At 37.4% G+C, this 23,510-nt stretch overlaps 1 protein-coding gene across 1 annotated transcript in view; it reads right to left on the reverse strand.

Moving 5' to 3' along the window:
- Window positions 1-23,510, reverse strand: part of NUDX19 (nudix hydrolase homolog 19) — a 134,044-nt gene that overhangs the window by 21,127 nt on the left and 89,407 nt on the right. Inside the window, exon 5 of the mRNA XM_089799885.1 lies at window positions 17,611-17,703. Coding sequence (XP_089656011.1) covers window positions 17,611-17,703 — 93 coding nt within the window. The remainder of the gene's footprint in view (window positions 1-17,610; window positions 17,704-23,510) is intronic.

Raw genomic sequence — 23,510 nt, forward strand, 5'->3', positions numbered from 1 at the left:
TGGGGATTACCATGGTGAAAAATAAGTGCCTACATGATAGTAGTATGGGTTGGGGGTCTAAATCTAACCTTTAGTAGGCCTAGGTGACCTTGGGAACCCTCCAAACAAGTCATTTTCAAAGCAATTCGAAAATTGGAGTTTCACATGACTTCTTTCACTCTATTAGTTGGTCAAGGCTACATTTTTAGAAGGAGACAAGGGTGTAAGAAAAGGCAGCTCATGTTATGACCATTTTTAGATAATGGGGGTTTTGGGGTCCCTTTTAGAGGATTAGGGATGAAATTAGTAGGTTGTCTACCCACTCTCTAACTTTAGAGACACCTAGGGTTTGGAAGCTTGGAGGGAGCTCTTCTACAACCTTTCATTTTCATTTTGCAAAGGAATTCAAGGTTGGTGTTTGTTGCCATGAAGTTAATTTCTTCCATTTTGAAGTTGAATCTTGGTATTACATTCATGTGCATGTAGGTTAGTGAGAATGCCATTTTAACGAAAATGTGTGATATCATCTTGTATCATCTTGTGTTGTGCTGTGATGAGCATGCAGTTTGGATTTTCATTCTTCTCTTGTTTTGGGAGTTTTCATGATTTTGTGCATGAGTGTTGTTAAGGGTGTGAAGGCTTCACTCACCCTTTTGGGAAGGAAAAAGAAGTCTAGGGTGAAGGGGTTAGTTGAGCTTGAAAATGTATTGAGAATCTTGGAGTATGGGCTCCATTGTATGCCATAATCATTCAAATCTTGCTGGGGGTGATAAGGGACGCATGATGTATAAAGGGAAGTTTTATGGAGTATGGGCTCCAAGGGAGCTATAGTTGTTGGTAGTGTGTTTGGAGGATGATTGTGAAAGCCCGAAAGGGCATGATATTGTTGTTTGGTGAAAGCCCCGAAAGGGCATAAATTTGTTATTGCAGGTATTGTTTTGATATGGTAAATCTCCATTTGGAAAGCACACCTTCACCCTATGTTTATGGTTCCATTGGTGAACCATTGTGAAATATCCTTGGGATGGAATTGTTCAAGTTTTGAAATGTAATGTTTATGCATTTGCAAGATTGTACGTGAAACCCGGTTTGAGCCTTGTTCCCCTAGCGTGGGGCTGGTCTCTTTGGAGACCTATGGTTGGGTGGTGAGCACCCATGGTCCTTGTTGTTTTGTTGTGATGTATTTTCAGATTTTGTGCTCAAGGGAGCAATGGAAAGAGATTGATGGGATTATCTTGTAGATGTGATGAAGTAGAAAGCTTGCCTTGTGCGTTGTACACGTATTGGAGGGTCTCTCTCCACATTATCCATGTTGTAGAAATGTATGATTATGTAGTAGCAAGAACGGGATATGTCATTATGTAATGCATTTGGAAGGAGAAATCTTCCTCTGTCATTAAAATTTTGTATTTGTAAGGGCAAAGTTTTCATTGTTGTTTGTGTATTGTGCTGCAAGAGAAACTCTCCATTTTGTGAAGAATGGTTTCAAGGTAGAAAGAAAGTAATTTGGATGTTCCCTTAACCATTTGCATTATAAGAATTTATCTTTATGTATTCAGAGTGGAATAGAAAAAGTTGCCTATCATCTTAGTCATATATGAAAGGAAAGAGAGTTTCATGTGAAGAGTAGTCATAACTAATTTTGAATCATGGATGGAAAAATGCAATTGTGGTTGCTCATGTAAGGAAGTCTCATATTGTAGTTAGTTGATAAGAAATTTCATTTAGAGTTCCAGTATAAGTAATGCATTAGTCGATGTTTTAATGGACCTTGTTCAAATCTAAGGAACAGAAATTTATGTAATATATCAAGCACTTAGTATGAAGAAGTCCTTAGAAAATTGAGTTTATTTATTATGAGTTCAAGTAGATTAAATAGAACTAATATTTGAACATAATATACTATCCAAGTTAAGTCACTATTAACCCCACATACATATCCTATCAAATGGAATATAGGAGAGGATGCAATAAAACTTTTGTAAAAACCTTGCTGTAGATGCAAATCATCTCTCTAGATTTTGTATGAAAAGTGAGAAATAACTCTTCCCCAATTACAAAGCAATATTATATTCAGGAATATTCCAAGGAGTCAAAAACATAGGAAAAGTAAATGAATAAAATAAAACAAATACAACATACAACATACTAACCATAATAGCCTATAGAGTTAATAAGGAGACTAGTCAAAATCTTGTGAATGCCTTGGTCCTCTCGTCACATCAGACAAGAAAATTGTACACATTAAATCTTTTTTTTTTTTTTAAATAATAATATACATATATAATATTAGTAGTCTTATCACTATCAAGTTTCCTAGGGAACCCATCTTATTTGTTAAAAGGTATCAAAGTAAACACAATTTTTTTTTTAACATGGTACATTAAGGGATGACTCTCTTGGGCCTGCTTCTAAACCACATGTGTGGTGGCCCCTCCCCATCTTCCCATGCCACACCTCTCCACTCACATGAGCATAAAGCTAAGGAAGGAGGAAGGGTGGTTAGGTGAAGAGAGGATGTTAAATAAGATTAAAATAAACAAAGGAAGATAAAGCTAACAGCATGTAAACTCACTTCCCAAGGCACCCTATGCTTAGATTAACGCATGAAAATGGTATGATGATGGTTTAAATCAAGGTCAGAATTCCTTTACCTAGGCGTCCCATCAATAGGACAAATCTGCACCTTTTCCTAGGAAGTTAGTCGCTTGAGGGGGAAGTGCAGATTTAAAATGTAAAGAGGTTAGATAAATGGGTAATATAGGACCTAGGAACTAATGCACTAGCTTGTAATCAGCGCTTGGCTTAGGAATTAGGAGAAGGTAATTGAGTTGACCATGTTTTATTATATTCTAGCCATGGTGGGGTTGATAAAAGGGAAAGGAGAAATATGTAGGTAGTTGTCATGTTATAAAAATAAGTGAAAGTAGTTTGGGATTGCATTATTTAATATAGATATGTTATGTTCGGGTAGAAACTTTTGGTTGGGTAATGGAGTTAAGATATCTTTACTTTTGGAAGTCTTTGTGCTCCATTCGTAAAGTTTTTTCCATATAGAAGTACAACCAGACTTAGAGCCAAATTGGTACACTTTCGGCTAGCCTTTGAGTTAGTGTTAGTTTATTGGGTATCACCGTTTCTAGCTTTAGATAGAAGTGTAGTTAGAGATTCACCCTGTCCATTATTCGCTCCACGAGTAAGTGGATTCGTTCTTGAAAGTTAAGAAGTAAGAATATTGGTAACATCATTTTTAACAAAATCTCTCGACTTCTTGCTTAGCTGGAGTTGATCCAAGGAACGGTGAGACGGGGGAGCCTTCCCTTTAAGGTAGGAGGGACTTTGTCTCACACACTGTGGCTGGCCATCCTATTTTGCAACTGGATCTTTACCCAAAATTGTCGGTTGCAAAATATCCACCCAACACATTCTATGACTACATTCTGTTGTGGATTATATGGTACAGAAAAATCCCTCTTAATCTCAACAAAAATGCAAAAAAAATTTAAAATTTCTGAGATGTATTCACCTCCATTATCTGATCTTAGGGTTTTGATTTTCTGTCAAGATTGGTTTTCAACTAGGGCTTTGAATTTTTGAATTTGGATAACACTTTAATTGATTCCTTTTGTTTAAGGAAGTAAATCCAAGTTCTCTTAGAATAGTTATCTAAAAAAATCACATAGTAGAGGCATCCACTTAGGGAAGGTACAAACATAGGATCACATAGATCAGTATGAATGAGTTCAAGTATAGAATTAGATTTGTGTTCACTTTTGGGAAAGGACCTTTTTGTGTTTTTACCTAGGGCACATACTTTGCAAATGCCGAAATGATCAAGTTTAAGACTAGGTAACCCTGTTACTATTTTTCCTATAGCTGATAAGGCACGGAAATGAAGATGACCTAGTCTTCTATGCCATATTTCATTGCGTTCGATACTTCATGATTTAGCGCTAAATTTTTATGGTTACAAAGTTTATATAAACTTCCATCTCTAACTCCAATGGATATAACTTTCTTGATACTGGAATTCTTTGGCTAAGATAGTACCTTATCTTCTTCGAAGGTGATTCGATACCCCTTGGTTAGCAAGATCGGAGATGGAGACCAAACTTCTTATTTTCACCAGGTACAAACAAAACATTCTTAAGTTGCAGAGTAATACCTAAATTTAGTTGAATTGAACATGATCCAATACCTTTTACCGGGTGTGTAGAGTTGTCTCCAATGGTTACTTCTTTAGAGGAGTATCCTTCAAACCTTTCAAATTTCTCTCTAAAGCCTGTGATATGACGTGATGCTCCATTGTCTATAATCCATGTGTTTTTGTTGGAGTTTAATTCACTTGAGAGTGCTAGATAGAATGCGAAGTTATCATCTTTTTCATCTTTGACTTTTGCTAGAGTTGCTTGAATTTTCTTTTGTTCTGGGCAGAAGTTATGAGTGTGACCAAATTTGTCACATTTGAAGCATTGTACTTTTGACCAATCTTGTTTCTTGTGTGATTTATTGAATTCCTTTCTATTTTGTTTGAATTCCCCTTTCTTTCCTTTATTGTTGGTATTGGCTTGAAGAGCTTGAATGTCTCCCTCTTGATTTAAACTGATTCCTCTAGAAACTAATCTTCACTCTTCTTGAGTACAATCGTTTTTAAGTAGTTCAAATTTAGGAAGATCAAGTTGAGAACTTAGACCACGAATAAATGTTTCTCAAGATAGTGGTAGTCCTTTTAGGGCTATAATGCTAAGTTCTTTGTCATCTACTTGATTTCCAATAGTCGCAAGTTGATCTTTCAACTTTGAGATTCTTAAAAAATAAGAAATAATTGATTCTCCATTGTTCATTTTGATGTATAGTAGATCTTCCTTCAATGTTAGCAATCTAAAAGTGTTATTAATTTCGAAAGTGTTCTTAATTGTGGAAAACATCTCAAAAGTTGTCTTAGGACTTGATATAGAGGGGAGAATGTGATCCTTCACACAATCTATAATTTTCATGGCTTTATTGTTGTGTCTTTTCCATGTTGTTTTGTCTGAATCATTTTCTGGTATAGGTTTATTTGACTCTATATATTCTTCTAATTCCATCCTCATAGAATAATCATTACTCGAATTTTCCACGATGCAAAGTTTTAAGCTCCTTCAAGTCTATCGTCTAACCTTATGTGATTCACCATTTTGAGTTTGAAGATATTTAGAATCTGATATTAAAAAATTATGAGGTTTGAATTTTTTCTATCAGGATGGCTCTAATACCATGTGAAAGTTTATAGGATCTCTGATAGAGATATACTGATATCTTCTTTTATTCCTTTTAATATAAAGACAAGACACTGAAATATAACTCTTATGGATGACTGAATTAAATTCAGACTTCTGTTATATGACAGTGATATTCTTATATAAATACTCAAAGTATTCTATAATATCTTTTACTTTGAACCTGCGGTTTATACTATATAACTGGATTGTATGTAAACAAACTGTGCCGTGTATCTGATTGCTGCTGAGACTAATGCATTACCTGTTTTATTGATGATAGTCTCCCAGCGATCAATCTGATATATGTATTGAAAGTAGAGTCTCATGGCCCCGTAGGGCCATGACTCCAATGCATTACCTATTTTATTGATGATAGTCTCCCAGCAATCGATCTGATATATATATTGAAAGTAGAGTCTCATGTCCCCATAGGGACTACAGGGCCATGAACTTGATTAGTTAAGCCGACAGAGATCTGCTTAATAGATCAGATCAAGAACTATCGATTCACAATTGTATATATATATATATTATTACAATGATTAATATAAGTATATGACAATTATTAGAAAGTACATAACAGTGAGAATATATATGTGTGTGTGTGTGTGTGTGTGTGTGTGTGTATGAATGTAGTAATCAAAGATTCATATACTTAATATAACATGTACTTCACTTCTACTGAAGCTACACTTTAACATAAGGCTGCGATCATTCCTTGCATGCTGTGACTGAATTATGGGAGCAGCGATATCTATTTCCGTGGGTTTGTAACCATTTTGGAGGAACTGTGATTACTAATGATGAGGCTGCAATTCACCCTAGAGGCCTGTGTTTACGCTCTGGAGTAGAGTGATTACATTACAGTAAGGTGTGGTTTGTGGGGGTTGTTACATATCCTGACAACAATCAGTGTTTATACACCTGGGAGGCATTAGTGGGTACCTCAGCGTTGTGCTACAGGAAACAAGATTTTTGGTTTGGGAATCTGAATCTACTGCTACTGAACTTGGAGAGGCTGCCAGGTTCTTTAAGTTATGAATTGTAATTATCATTTGCTGAAACTAATTATTTGAATGAAATATAAACATATTAATTGTTTGAGACTTCCAACTCTTTGCATTTCAAATTCGTGGGTTTAATTGCTTACTTTCTGCATTCAATATATTTAGAGGATATTAATACATATTTCGAAATCAGAAATCTAAGCATTGTAACATAAATTTCCAAAATTGGTTCATATCATTTACCACTATCAATCAGCGCTAGCTGGAGTTTTCACAGGGGTATTAGAGTTTGCTTGCCAAGTGTTTGACAAATGTTGAACTACTGATTTGAAGAGGAATTTAATGTTTACCTGAGCAATAACCAGTTGGGGGTTCTTACAAAATGAATCATCAACACAGGGTATAAACCAACAACATTGAATGGCCAAGAACTAGATATTTGTAATTATATTTCCACTCAATAGATATAGATTCGACAATGTAGTACAAAGTGATATATCTAAAGTGGTATCTCCAACAACAAACTAGGGTAAGGAGTTACTTCCACCGAAACTGCAACAATGTTGAACTCCAACTAGAATTCGTAAATACAAGAAAACATCAAATTTACCATGCCTACTACTATGCCAAACTTGACCTTATATATGGCTCCGAGAAACTTCCAAAAGGATTATAAATGTGTCGACACGGTCAAGACACTACCAACTAAAAATAAAAAATGGGCCCGAGAATATTATTATTAATTCCAGGGCCATACACAAGTAATCTTAATTGAACTATTCTATTATTGTTTTCGCCTTCTTTATTTTATAACTAGACTAATTAATTAAAGAAATCCTTTTTAAAATTATCTTGGGACCACATAATTAATTAATTTAATCAAGTCAGTTTATTAAAATTGGGGGCATTACAAAGCCTCACTGCCCAAACATTGTTTTTCTCAAGCAATCCACTTCACTGCGAAGTTCCAGGATCCCAAACCAAGTGCAAACGTTGGTAGCCACATCCGTCAAAATCTTCATGTTGCAACATGATCGCATGCATACAATTGGATGTAGGCGAGATGAGAAAATCATTGTCAAGCTTCCGCTGCTCCACTCTGATATAAACATTTCCATGCTCAGAGTCAGGATTCCATTGAAGGCGATCATTGAATTCATCAATGCTCAACTTTGAAGCTTTCATCTGTCAATCTCTCATAGCTCAGGTAGATCTTGTTATTTTCTTGAGGAAGCCCCTCACATGAGAGATTGTAATCATGTACTCCTCATGCTCCACGGAAGGAAAAACTCCATAATCAACCAACTGTAGTTGCTCTTGCAAGAGATCATTGATAACATCTCCATGAAGTTGATTGACTACAACCTACTCATTCGAAGTGTCACGGATAGAGCCCGCATTTCCATCAGGTTGATTGATAGGTGATAGTTCAACAAAATTTGTGCAAGCATCTTCTTCACCTTTTCGGTTGTCTTGAAAATTTGGATGTATTACGTTTGAAGGTGCAATAAGTACCTCATTGTCATTCTCCCAACTGAGATTGATGTTGTAGATTCTATCACCTTCGGAGGATGGGTACCTCAAACTCAAGTCTATGTAGTCCTTGAGAAATAAGTCTTTCTACCATGCACCTATATAGTAGTTACATGTAATCAAGTTACAAGTGCTTTAGACCTTGTAACATTGAGTAAGTCAAATAGGATATTGAATAAGTCAAAGGTGATTAAGGGTTTCCCTTTATTTCTCCATCTTTTCCTCTACTCCTCACCTATATAAAGGAGTGAGCTCATTGTGACTATTCATCTTTTATTCTACAAGATGACTATGCTTAGATTCTTACAGATTGAAACCTTAGTGTTTCAAGTCCAAAATTTCCAAAGTGAATAAAAGAAGCAAGTTATCTTGAACTTTGTGTTGTGGTGCTTGAGATTGTTTTATGTATTCTTATGTTGCGTTAATAAATCTATCTTTGATTCACTTATTGGTTTCCCTTTCATAAATTCTTCAGTGTTCACTTTGAGATTTCAGAGACTTTGTGCTACAGAAGAACGACTTGTTATATAATAGTGGCTGCAATTATTTAGAACTGGAGGACTTTGAGCTTCAGTTTAAGTATTTTTATTTAAGTTTGTAGGTTTCCACTAAGACACTTTGCGCTTCACTGTTTATTCAAATAATTGAATCTTCATTCGAGATAAGCGCAGAGACTTTGAGTTCCTTTGTCTATTCTACCAAATATAAAAGTAGATTGTTGTCTTTGGTATTATTCTTATGTCAACTTTAGAACCACAAGAATTATCGTAGCAATAGATAAGTTTTGTTAAGTTGGAAAGTTGTAGCTATATACTAATTATTCCTGAAAAAAAAGAATTTGATTAAGAAGAACTACCCTTTCTGTAATTTCAATTAAGCCACCTACAATAAGATGGGAGCCTCTCCTCTTGCTAAGAGGAGAGAGAAATCTTATGACATGTTGCCTAAAGTTATAGTCTAATAAGTTGTAGTTTTAGTGACATACAAAACGTTTACCCAATTGGTAGCCATATTGTTGATGATGTATTAATTAAAATTTTGACAGAAAATATGTGATATCCATCCTTCAGACTCTGTTGCCAATGGATTTACCCATATTAGATTGATAGCCTCTCCCTTTCTTTATAGTTTCTCTTGAATAATTCAGACACGTCTTCTTGATTTCATACCAAGAAGCTTGGATAATATCTCCTACTCCCATCAAATTCAAAGCCTCTATACAAGTTCTATTTTTTTCCTCTCAAGAATAGGAACTTTTGAAACTCATAATTAAGTTGATGATGTGGAGGCTTTTGTAGGTTGAACAAGAACCTTGAGATATAGTCCTCTAGATTGTCATCTTCATTTTGTTGCAGTCTAAAGATGTCACCTCTCCTCATATCACTACCTTTGTAGTACTCCTTGTACTTTTGAAGAAATATTGCTTTCATATCATCTCAACTGTTCACAATATCCCCTCCTTGACCCATGAACCATCTCAATATTGACTCCTTTAAGGTGGAAAGGAACAACTTAAGTCCATGAGCATCAATAAAATAGTCATAACTTGTACACAACCACACTCACACCCTTGTTGGCTCTTTACTTCCTTTTTCACTGGTCTCCCCCTGGATTAGAGTACCAAGCATCAACTTGCTCACCCCCTCAGACTTTCCTAGATCAATTAGGTCTCGCTGGAATCCCTCGGCAGCAACACATTTCATTTAGGACCCCTTGGCAATGGCCATCCTCCTCGACCTATCAAAGACATTCTAGGGCTGCCTAGTGCTCAACGACTTACCCTTTTGCTCGCAGGTTCTTTGTTGGGGCTTTCCCTCTTAGGTGCAGGGTGATCTCTTTGTTGAGTCTCACATTGTTCCTGTGGTTCTCTTTGTTTCCATTTGCTTGGTTGCTTTGCCTCTTTTCTCCTAGGCAATATTTGGTGCCCTTTCTTTGAGGTGGTCTCTTTTGTACTCTTGGCACTCCTTTTGACCGCTTTTGTGATCTCTTGTTGGACATTAATAAAGTTATCATATCTCATCTTATCTACAGAGGATACAAAATTCAAACAAGAAAATGTTTGGGTCCTCTATGACTAGATAATAAAACTTAGGAAGGAGTGAAGTAGGTATGTTTTTGAGGTTATCAACCTCCTGCTAGTCAATGATAGGGAGGTTGGGTGATTAGGCATGTTTGTGCAGCCATTCATGCTTGATAATCTACCAAAGCAAGTGGGTTGACAACTTTGTTTTGATCAAGTGGGTCAACGCGTGAAGGAATATTCAAGTTGGAAAATATATCAACATATGGATTTTGGTCAACTGGTTCTTCTGAGGAGGAAGATGAATTGGATAAATTTGCAAAGGCATCGACATATAGGTTTGCCTCTCCTGCTTGTCATTCTTCTTGCTGGACAAAGATCTCACCTAACTAGTTTCTAGGATAAGGGTTATTAGGAAGAAATCTTCCTAGAGCATCTCTTCTTCTTCCTCTATGTATGCAATGTTAACTTAGTGACAACAGTGTGTCATTACTTAAGAAAAATGATTTATTACAGCATAAAACAGGAAGTTATGCTTCGAGATAGAAATGGTCAAGTTTGTTTATAGCATAACTAATGTGCCTCTATCTACTCTACTTCAGAAATGTCATTAAGGTTCCATTATTACACTTTATGGCTTTTTGAGGATGGTTGTTAACTTCATCTTTGGACTTTGTCTTCAACCAAATGATTTGTTGGAAACTCCTTGTTATAAGGCCTTTCACTACTGACTTGCACTCCTCGATGTCATTATCAGTATGCACAAAACATAGGTATATATATACATGTTACATCAGAGTAAATATTCATTCACATGCATAATTAACATGAATAATTCACATAGATGTAATGTCCCCGATTTAGAAGGTTTTTGGAGTATAGTTTTGTCAACTCATTATTGTGACCCTCATGAGCTAACATCTGGATTTGGGGGTCTTTGTCAAGGGATTACTATTTTGGGACTTACTATTTTTAGTAAGTCACTTTTGGCCAGTTACTATTTTTAGTTGAGCAGTTCAAGTCGGGTGATCGTCTGGCATTTTGGCACTCGATCTCACGATGGATTATTGATGGAGTTGTATTTCTTTTGTGTATGATAGAATTTAATGAGTATTTAAGGTACACTTAAATATTATTGTGCTTTATATTATAAAGTAACGACTATATATTATAAAGTTGCTTGTAAGTGAAAGGTGTGTGGGTGAAGCTAATTGGATTGAATTGCATTATAAATATGACTTCTTGTGGAGAATGTTTGACATCTTGAATATTATGTTTCCTCTTAATCATCTGGCTGAGGGTTTGTGAAATTCTAAGAATTGTTTGAAGGGCAGCTTTCAAATTGTTGCTGATGTATGACAATTTGCCATTATCTCCTACTGTTGTGCACTGTTTCTAAGGAGAACAAAACTGAGTTGTTCCTAAGTTTGGGTGTGAATAATATTTGCAAAGGTTAGCATTATTGACTCTATTGGTGTGGAATTGATTGAGAATTCTTTTCTTTCGTCCCCAAATCAACAACGAATTTCCCTTGGGTTGAACCATATCCATCATTAAGGAGGTTGTGTGCATTGTGAAAGGGTGTGTTCATTCTGTTGGGGAGCACGAACAGAAAATTGGGACCGTTAATATATATTTCAGAGAAACCGGGTTCCCTGTAGGGTCTGCGGCTACATCCTAGGCAAGCCGCCATCTATCTCAGGCCTACGATGTGATCAATTCTCTACGGCAGCCATTTGGGAGCCCTCTTTAATTTGATGGCAGGTGGTAAGCCTGTCTTGTGGGTCGATTCATATGGAAGCTCTGTACAAATCTGAATGGTGATGTTAGTATAATTCCAATTATATTGTCAAAAGTTACTTGCTAGGTTCTACTCTATATGCTTAATTTTAAATTGTTTGTGAATTCCAATTTGGTTGAAACTCTATCGTTGGTAGTAGTAAAGTGTGGGTTGTTATTTCATATTGGAGTGTTGGTATTGTATTCCATAAATTTAAAAAAAACAAAAAAAGCATATATACAAAATACAAAAAATCAGAAAAAGACAAAAAATTCAAAAACATTTCTCATTTTCAATCAGCAAATCAGCATAAGGAAAGAAGGGATTTTTACAGTGGTATCAGAGCAGTTTCCTGCCAGCCTACAGGAATTGGGCTCAATTTGATCAGAGTTTGTTCAGAAGTTGATTGCATTTGTTTGGTTCCACATTTAGTGACATGGATGGTGACTGAAAATTTGTGCCAAGTATGCACTAAACCCCTAGGGGTCATAGTTCTCCTCCCAGAGGAAAGCCTAAGATTTAGTTTGGTTCTGTTGGCAGCCCGAGTGGTTTTGGCATTGGACTTTGGGCTACCGATGCTAAGGTTGATAGAGAAGCTATGTAGACATTTAGGAATATTGCGGCCAAACAACAGCATATGATAGGCGTACTACAATAGCTATCTAACACCCTACAGTAGTTAGCTTTGCCACGAGGCTGGAGTAGAGAGAGAGAGTTCGAGACATTTCAGTTGGTTCCCATAGGTCACGAGTGGATGAGGGGCCCAGGGCTGACAATAGACATAGGGTTGATGATCGCGTCAGGATGGATGATAGGGTGGATAGGACAGGTTATATTGGTGCTCAAGACAGGCCACAGAGATCCACCTTTTTGAGACGAGAGCTAGATGCAGTTAGTACCACTCCTAAGGCAGCCCCCTTTGTTGATGATGTTGTGGCTCACTTCAATGAGTGGGATGCTCTACCTTAGGCACTGAAGGATAATTTGAGTTTTGACAGATATCTGGCACAGAAGCGTGAGCATTCCAAAAATAGGCTTGCTACTAACAAACAACGGCCTAGGCAAACTGAGCTTCAACAAGTGGCTAGTAAGATGAAATTGGCTCATTTTGATGGGAGCGGTAGAGTGACTGCTAGAGCTTGGGTTCACAGGCTAGACACCTACCTCGCTTTACAACCTATAACTAAGGAGGACGCCATCAGATTTGTTGTTCTACACCTTGATGGAGTTGCGCATGACTGGTGGTGCCATGGTTTAGTATCTCTCCATCATAATCCAATCACATCATATCAGGAGTTTGTTGATAGATTGATAGAGCGTTTTGACAAAGACCCCTGAGGTTTATTTCAAAGAGTTGGCTCAGTTGCGAGAGGCAGCTGATTTGGAGACATTTATCAATGAGTTCCAGAGATTGTCAATGATGGTATATGACATATCAGAGAGGAGGAGGGTTGTGCTTTTCATTGAGGGTCTTGCTGATGCAAAGAGCACAACTAAGAAGCTTCAAATGGGCTTCCCACTCTTACAATCAACCAACTGGCTATCAACTCTTCAACCTTCTTACAAGGTTTCAGTACACTCCAATCCTCCAATGGATCAAAGAAACACACTCTCCAACTTCACCAAGAATCGAAGGACAAAAAAAACCAATCTTGCCCACTTTATGGGTTTTGCAACAATCTCCCACAACTAGGTCAATACTAGGAAAACACCTTAGAAGTTTTTCCCAAGGATTCTAAGATGTTAAATGATCTTAGGGCACCTATTTACCATAGAATACACCACTGGTTTGAATCATACACTTGCACAAAGCCTCAAACCCCAATTGAAGCTCTGTACAAATCTGAATGGTGATGTTAGTATAATTCCAATTATATTGATGCCAAAGTTACCTACCAAGTTCTACTGTATATGCTTAATTTTAAATTGTTTGTGAATTCCAATTTGGTTGAAACTCTATCGTTGGTAGTAGTAGAGTGTGTGTTTTATTTCATATTGGAGTGTTGGTATTGTATTCCTTAAATTTGAAAAAAACAAAAAAAGGCATATATACAAAATACAAAAAAGCAAAAAAGAATAAAAATCCAAAAACATTTCTCATTTTCAATCAGCAAATCAGTATAATGAAAGAAGGGGATTTTACTACTGCCTTGCATTCCTCGATGTCATTATCAGTATGCACAAAACATAGGCATATATATACATGATCGGAGTAAACATTCATTCACATGCATAATTAGCATGGATAATTCACGTAGCACCACATGTCATGCATTAGGTTCATTTATTCAACCAAAAGGACAGGGATAAGTTTATAACCACGATCAACAATTTTAAGGAGTTATCTGACAGTTGACATAAAACATAGAAACAAAGTATTAAAATCTTATTGCAATTTAGAAACCTCCTAAAGATCTTCTGAAAGTATAAAACAAATGATAGAAATGAGTCGTTTAATGGGCTCATTAGTTCTTTCATTTTCCATCGCCTATTCTATGTCAACATTGGCTTCCTCAAGTCTCTCCTTCGCACAAGGGTCTAGATACATTGCCTTCTTTGACTATAATGAGGTGATCATCAAATCCTCCACTACCATCATACTAATTGCTTTTTACTATGACCAATTGATGTCTATGATTATCCAATCCACACCACTACTTGACAACATTCTCAAATTATTTTGACCACTTTTACATTCTTGGGCAAAGTGACCCCATTTATTGCACTTCTAACATTGGATTGGTCTTCCTTTCACATTGTATGTATTCCACTTAAGTTGCTATAGTTATTGTTGTATTGGTTATTATTTCTTCACCTATTACAATATCCACTAGGTGATGCATTAAAATTCGTTGGCAATTTTGGAGATTTCGTCAGTGGGATTCATTATTCCCCCTCAGTAAAAAGTATTTTTGTTCTTATTATCTTTAGATTATATGGGCATTCCTTAATGGAACGTCCCAATGCTTGATCAATGTCAGAAAACTGTTTTTCTGGACATTTTTTTATGTCTCTTACTTTACAGTCATACAACATAATCTGTTGTTTTACTTGGAACTTTCTTTATCGTCTTTCAAGTCCATCATATGCATCATATTTATTCATAGGGTTTGGACAATTTAGGATTTGATATCAATAGTAACCTCAATGCTTTCATCATCATCCATCTTTTGCTTCTCCCAAGAGGATGTTTAGGCTTCACTATCGATGTCCATCACCAAGTTAAAGGCATCAACGTATGAAGACAAATGCGCAACTTTTATTTTCTTCCTCGACACAGGGATCAATCCCTTAATGGACCACCTTTTGTTCAAGTCATTGACTAGTTGATTCTCCAACTTGAACAACTCTTTTAGCCTAAAATTGTAAGCTCATATGTTTTCATGCTTCCCTTTTATAGTGATGTATGTTTCAACCACAATCTCATCATCATTTCTCAACAATTTAAACTCCACTTCGATTGCCTTCTTTGAGGGTTCCCACAAGCCTATGGATTTTTCATCCAAGAATATGAATCGGTTAATAGATATTTCATGTAATCTTGTGGGAAGTTCTCCTAAACATTTTCCGTCTAGATAGTTTTGCACATCCTATAGTGCCTTAGTGAGTCCTCCAACCTATTTCCTACAAACTTAGGGATTTTTAGCCTATCGACATGTAGAATCGTTGGGGGAGTTACCATCTTTCTTGGTTGATATGTAACCTATACCTTGGACTTGGTTGCACTATTTTACTCTCAATGTTCTAGTGCTTCAGTTGCACTCACAGCCATGTACAAGCCCTCTACAAATTCACCCTCACCATCCCTTGCACTTTGGTTACCTTCCTCCTCGTTCCCAGGCTCTTTTCTCCCTGAGGTCTTCAGCTCAATTCTCCCACTTCATTGCTCCTTTGATATAGATAGTTGTTCTATGCATTGTATGTGACTCTCCAATAATGAACTCAATCCCATGGTTTTCTTCTTTGTCCTATTTGTCTAATCCTAATTGTATGTTGCTTGTTTGGTCGATCAAATCTTTGTATTTTTAATCTAATAGTGAGTAGGTGCCTTGCAAGTTCTATTCACTCGCTCTTCATTTGCCCTCCATTTGGTAAGATTCTTTGTTTGCTCTATGACTAAGGCTTTGACTTGTGCTCCTTAGTGGACTTGGGATTTCCCTCAATAGTCCTTTGATTTCAACTTTGGCAATTCTTCTTAGTCCTCTTCATGGCTCGCTTTGTTCTCTTGGCTGAAGGGATCTTCTTATTCAATCCTTTTGTGATTTCCTATATGCTTTCTATAAGTCTTCTATTGTTTTTCAACTACATGAGCATTGATTTTCAGGGATACACCTTCTAGAAGTGTCATGTTCTTCTTCCTCTAGTTTCATTATTTGTACTATTTCAATATTTGTTGCCTATGTTGCTCGTGGTCCCTCTCCTCCCAAAGGTCACAAAGGGTGGTGAAGTTATGTGAAACAACCTTGGGGATCACCAAAGGAATGGTCAACTTCATCACTCACTATCAACCTATCCTAGATAGAGCTCTTACAAATCTCTCACTAGAGATCCTCCCCTTGAATGTATGGATTTACAAATACCTCCCACAAGTCATCAAGTCTTGTGTCGGTCTGTCTTTTGTCGTGTATTACTCTTCTTCAGTTTAAATTACTTTAGTTCTTCCATGGATGGGCCCATTACATCACCATATTGCATGTCTATGAATTATTTTTTGCCAAGATTCATGTTGGTAATGATGCCAAATGTTTACTACCAAACTCAACTAGGTACAAAGGCAAATGGAAATGTACATTGACAGAAGATAGGAATATAACAATGCAACTCATTGTGCATATTCAAATGATAATTCTTTTACTACCAAGTGAAACTTCTTTGTAATGCAAGTCTTAGGTAAAAATTGCACCAGTGGAGCTTACAAATTTGCCTAGGTAGGTGCTGCTCCATAAATTTAGGATCCTTTTGTAATAAAATAGTCTCATGGAATGCAATAATTTTACATCTGTGGCATGATCTTAAAACTGTTTCACTAGAAAATTACCACTAATTAATCTGGAGGGAATTAGAACTAATTTAGATCACAAAATTACGTAAGAGGGAATTTCATGTTTTATGAAATAATCATGTTGCACGAGACTGCCTTCTGCACAAAACATTTTCAAAGATTTAATCTAATTGAATAACTTAGCTATCGAATTGGCCTGCAAGACTAAAAATGCCACACATTCAACTTGAATAGAAGGCATAAATGTCGGAAATGGAATGCCAAACCACTTAACTAGATATAGATTAGTCATGCTCATCCAGTCAAATATATTCTCAATTCACTGATTATGTATTTGACAGGTTCAATTGACTTGTCCCTAGGTAATTCACTTGGAAATTACCATTAATTGACTCTAAGGGAAATTACCAAAAAAAATAGACCACAAAATCAATTGAGTCAATACTACATCCAGCCAATTTCTTTGGCAGTTGCCAGGCATGTATCCCAAGAAGCCTCCCGTACGATGTTTTTAGAGAAGATTCTAATGTTCATGATTTCTGACAATATCATGTCTCAAGAGATAACCTGCTGCATAAAAAAAATTGTGGATTCAATTGAATCAGCTTACACGCTACCCAGCAATTGGCCCACAGGATTAAAACAATCATGCACCCAACCTGAATAGAAGATATATGTTGTTAATGGAAGCCAACAACTTGGCTAGATAGGTCATTCTCAATTGGTCAACCATTTCCTCAACTCACTATTTACTTGACAGCTTCTAGGTTTGACTGGCCCATAGGTAATATGAGTGGAAAGACTTGCTTCATTTCCATTAACATGATTTCAATTAAAAGTTAAAACTTCAATTTTTCTATATTTTAAGGATTGCTTCATTTTCAATTTTGTTTGGGGTGGACTTTCTCCTTTAGGAAAACACAATTGGAAATGGGAAGAGAGCAGTGCATTGAAATTATGCAGAAAATAAACAAAAAGTTGTTGAGGTACAAGTTTGGAAATACAATTATAGGAATAAAAAAACTCACCTTCTAATTCTTTCTTGTCCACACAAATGTTGAAGGACTTGGCAAATGCAAAAAATCCCACCATCAATTGGCATGGCATACTGCTTGGTCCAACTGTAAGCTTCATGTTAGCAACTCCAACATTAAATAACAAGTACTGACCAAAGTATTAAAAGAAAAAACAAATTGATTTGCACTTGGTTTTACAATAATGCAACAGATGACATTTTGTCTATTGTCTCAGACATCTAACAAACTCCTCCCACTAGTGCAAATTTAGTTCTGTACATGTTCTAAAGAACGAAAACTCAAGAGTTTCTTAATTTTGATGATTACCCTGATAAATTAAAATATTTAAGGAAAATCAGATCAGATATTTAAACATTGAAATATTGATGGAATGGTATAAATTAATCTGAGGCTACAAGAAAAAAGTAACAATTAATTTATCAAACCATACGTTATTACTATTACACATCAGAACCTGGCCTGCTCTGGTTGATAAATTAAACTCTAACAAAAGGACAAAATGAAAATATCATGATTTTACTAAAATGTAGAGTATAAAAATAATGTCAGCCCATCCTCAAAAACAAATGGACAAAACAGGATTATGTCTGAAGCCACACACAAGAAAGTCAATAGTCAATGTGGTCCTAAACAGGAAATAATTATGCAAGACAACCTTGGCCCTAAAAATGAAACAGTCAATACAACATCATAATATTATCAAAACATGATAAATATATTCAGAAGATAGCATGTAAAGCCCATATCTGGAGAAGGGTTCTGATCATTAGGGTTATCCCATGCTGTATTTAACAAGTCCTTTACATCACTATTTTCCATGGAGTCTTGAAATAAGGTGATTAGGGAACCAGGGAACTTGATTTGGGGACAATGGTTGGTAGGGTTCTCTGGGAGAAACCCACAAAGGAATTGAGGAGAAAAATCCTTCACGAGGTCCAATGGAAGCACCTTTTGTGAGTTCTCATTTAAGGCCTCAAACACCAAGTGAGCCTTAATGGCACACTCTATTTTATAATTTTATCACTATGTTTTCTCCAAAACCAAGTCCCTACTATTTCAATTTTCTAGCTATATTTTCTTAAGAAAACTAATAGTAGAGCTGAAGAACTTGACCAGTCTAAATGGTGAGGGATATGCACATTCCATAGCTTTTCTTGAGTGTTTAAAGGTCCATTAGAGTTTAGACCGTAGTAGAAAAATGAAGACTTAGCAATGACTCAGCTGGCCCAAAATTTTAAAAAACTTAGGACTCGAGAAAAAATTAGCAATAACTTAGCAAACTATTCAAACATTTGAAAATATATATATATTCTTAAAATGTTCTTGAAGTACAAATGCTAACACCACAATTGTAGAACATATATTGCTTTCCATCATGTAGAAGTCAAATTTTGAGTTAAATATATACCATCGACCCAAAAACAAGTGAGATATCTACATAGGTTTGAGTTCAATAAATATCATAGACCACAAAACACCTACAAGCTCTAAATACATATTAAGTTCATGATAGGGTATCAATGAAAAGAAGCAACTATTAATTTTGTCTAAGATAAAAACTCAAAAGATATTGTTGATGTTATTTGGGTAGTGCTTAAGCAGCTGCAACATCCACAATAACTGCCTCGTCCATAGTAGTGTATTCCTCAACAAGCATCTTGGCTACATGAGCGACCTTGCCTCCTTCCTCCTCATATGTCGTTGCCATTCAGCTGCCTCTTTCAGCAACTCAACTAAGTGATTGTTGTAAAAGAATGGATCCACACCAATATTATCAAACTCAACAACCAATCTTCTGAATATGAATCAATTTCATTCAGATCAAGTGTTTCATGTGAACCCTACTCTTGCACCTTCTTTTTCATGCAATTAAAGATCGCACCACACATAGACAAGGTCATTCAAGCAATGTTGAGTCAAAGTATTGTGCTTATTAATGTGAATGGCCTCAAAAACACTCCAATCGCACTCAACCAAAAACACTCCAATCTTGAGATAACATGTTGATGGCAAGCTTTTGAAGATTAGGTGTCGTAGCACCATAATCTTTATACTGCAAATCTGCAAGGATAAGATATGTCATTTATAACTTGGTAAGGATTTTAATAAACAGAAGGAGTGAAATAAATGATAAAATTAAATTAAATACATTGTTTTCCCCTAGCAATAGGGTGGTTCTCCATGCACTTAGGTGAAAAAATGACCTTTCGGCCTTCTTGTAACTTTTTAACTCATCAATTACGAGGTTGTAATGTCCCCACTAGTTAGGATAAGAATACCTGCAAAACCAATGTTAGAATTTATAAAAGATCAAATTATATTCCACTATTCTACCCTCTATCATAACCCTAACCTTAAAGACGCCTCCATATCGGGATGGATAACCCTCTTGAGGATCCTTAGGTCCCTTCAAGGTCCTTCCTAGAATATATATTCTCTATCTAGGGTCCTTATCACATATGCATGTTTTAACATCTACGGAATATTCTAACCTTATGACCATATTAAGATTGCTCTCTTCCTAAAGGGACTCTCTTGATCTTAGGCTATTAAGATTACTCTCTTCCCAAAAGGACTCTCTTGATCTTAACAATTAATCATATTTAGTTTAACATTTTCTTAATACATCATATTTATACATTAACAAATATACTTTTGCATATAAAAATAAGTTATTTACCAAGTAAACATTGATACCTACCTTAATAAACAATCAAACCTAAATGTTATTTCCTTCTTATCCACAATAAATACATTCATATCCTTCTTAATTAATAAACATCCATACCTTATAAGTGTTTGGATTCATTTGACTAGTGGGTTACGGTCTGACTTCGACAAACCAATCTCCTTTCGCGGTCTAGTCAATGTACAACTAAGTCAACATTGATACCTGTTTACCGTACTGGTAAAGAAATCAACGCATACAGACAATGAAACAAAATAGCAAAATTATATTCGCATATGCCAAACATTACATACAGAGCATATCCTATCACAAGATGCATTACAATGATCCCAGACGGGATATAAATACTACCGCCGAACCTTCCCGAAGGAGTCCGTCGGCCACAAATATTCTATCCGCTACAAACTATTTACCGACGACGTCGGCTACAGAATACAGAAACACCGCCGGACATCACCCCGTCGGCTACAGAAACATCGCCAGAACCATCCAGTTGGCTGACACCATCCTCCCCAAAAAGAAAAGTCGTCTTCGGATGACAATTACAAAATATTTGAGACAAATTAATAAACAAAATATATTATCAGAGTGACTACAACAAGAAAAATTTGCTTCTGTCACATCACTTCCACATTCATCCCGTTACATCTGGAGCCTCTGCTAACACAATACTGTCTCCTCAAGCTGACCTTGATAGCCACCTGTGCTGCTTTCTCTGTTTTCAATTCCTCGGTACCCTGAGCCAAGTGTCGCTGCACTGCCTCCAACTGGATGATTAGTTCCTTCCGAGCTCTCTACGCATCCACCAAGACAGCCTCACAGCCAACACCTGCTCCCACTGCCTCTGGTACACAGAAAGTCCATGCCTGCAGCAACTTCAACTCTTCTCAACTGGTCAGACTCCCACGACTGATATCCGCAATGACTAGGGGTCCAGGCCCCTCACCGCCAAGACCAAATTAGCACTTCATAACCCATGCAGAAATGCACAGAACACACCATTTCTGTCATTATCTGCCGATTCTGCACTCTTTCTGGCAACCACGGATGCGTCCCCTTCCCTTTGGCATCATCTGTCACTCATTCTGAACAACTTGATTCTGTCGTTGTTTTTTTTTTTTTTTTTTAAAGAAAACCCCGCACACCCATTTTCTACACAGACTCGACAATCTCTCCTCTGCAAAATGCACAAACGCCATTAATGGCTGAAATACAAGAACAAGATGTCGGGCATCCCCGCTTGGGCCACATGCTCTCCAGATTACTCCAGATCCCAAATTCAGATCATAAACTTGCGCACTTTGTTTGAATATACCCTGCGAAGCTATGACGTGAACCGCGTATGCCGCACCAAAAACTCTGCCTGCACCTCTTCATCCGCAAGTAGGACAGACAGCCACGGAAGCAACCCATGGGAAGCAAGCAGCAGACTCTGTGGAAGACGAGCACCACATGCGGAATGAAACAAGCCCGCAGAAGAGAATTAGAACCACGCAGAGAAGAGAGAGTTTTGCGGGGAGAGAGAAAAAAGAAGATCAGCGGAAAAGACACGCAGGAGCCCGCGGGACATCCTGCCCACTGAGCACAGTCCGCAGGGACAATGCCCACGGGACAAGTGTCCGCAGGACATCCTGCCCGCAAAGCACAGTCCGCGGGGACAATGCCCGCGGAACATCCTGCCCACGGACAGCTCTCTACTTGCTTGTTTTTTTTTTTCCTTCAATTTTTTTTTTTTTTTTTTTTTGGTGACAAAAATAAAATAAAATAGAAAGACAGCACCTCAATTTTACCTCCAGGCGTCGCCATTCTGCAACGACGATGGAGTCATCTGGCCATTCTGTGACAACGACAGAGTCTTCCTGGCACCATATATTTTCAATTTGGATCCATTGACTGTCGGAGGTACCTTCTGCCCGTCCAAAGTTGATAATCTGATCGCTCCATTGTCGCCGACCTTCCAAATCTGATATGGTCCAACCCATCTGGCCTTAAACTTTTCCACTTTGATTTCATTCCGACCGTCGTACGCCTTACATCTATTCTATGCCACCTCCATCGCCCACTGTGCCTGTGGTCGTCGCACAACTGGATTATTTCCTTGCTGTCGGTGCCCTTCCACTAATTTTATGTTGCGGTGTAACCTTTTCTTTCCACGCGGTCCATTCACCATGTACCGGACAGTGGGATCTTTTGTTTTTCTGTGTTCAGACTGTATGTTCTTCCCCTCAGCTTCAGCCATGGCAGCTTTTCCTTCTTCCGCTTCCCTGCATTCCTCTAAACATTCATTTTCCTGTGTTTTGTCACGTTCGTCAACCGTTAACATATTACAACTCGAAAACAGTTCGTAGTCTTCTATCTGCCAATGGAACAGGCCATTCACCGAGTCTAGGTCGTCGTCATTCGATCCTCTGTCAAGTCTCAATACTCCTTCGTCTGGTTCCATTCTCCTCTTTCTTTCGTCGTTACTTTGACGTCACTTTCTGAATCTAACAATGTTGTCTCCTCACCGACCATTTGTGTATGCAGGTCAATTGTGAATCTTTTGCCTCCGCGCTCCATTGATAGGGTATTTCGTTTCCAATCATGTTTTACTTTGGCTTGCACCAACCAATCCCGTCCCAGAATAGCATCATATCCTTTTCTTTTCAATGGAATAACCACAAAATCCAATAAAAATGGTTGCGTTCCAATAGTTACCGGTTGTGCTTTCAAGATTCCCAACGGTTTGATTCCTTGTTGGTCTGCCGTGAGCAACTGGAATGCAGGTGGCCATAGGGTCGACTTTCCCAACTTCTTCCAAGTATCCTCCGGTAACACATTCACGCCGGACCCTCCGTCAACAATTGTCTCTGTCAAAACATTTCCCAAAATCCCCATCTCGACGACTGCCGAATGCCATCCGGAGGTGAGTGCAAGCAACATCGGATCTGTTGTCATCACTTCCGTACTGTCCCTTCCTGTGTCCTCTGTTGCTTTCGGAAACGGTGTATGATTCAGAATGGCCGTCCGTAACTGGGGCATTGTGAGAAGGTCACTTATCTTGACCGGTATCTCCGTTTGTAAGATCTGTCGTACAATGTTTTGTTCTGCGAAGTTCTTTGCCAAGGTGCCGGTGATGTCCTTCAACTGAGATGTCCCTGCCGACGATGCCTTTCCAATTTTCGCCTGCATTTCCCCCAATTTTCTTTTTTCCTCTGCTTGC

This window comes from Cupressus sempervirens, chromosome 9 (assembly GCF_028749045.1).
Source record: "Cupressus sempervirens isolate cs-2001-9-10 chromosome 9, ASM2874904v1, whole genome shotgun sequence".
Lineage (NCBI taxonomy): Eukaryota > Viridiplantae > Streptophyta > Pinopsida > Cupressales > Cupressaceae > Cupressus > Cupressus sempervirens.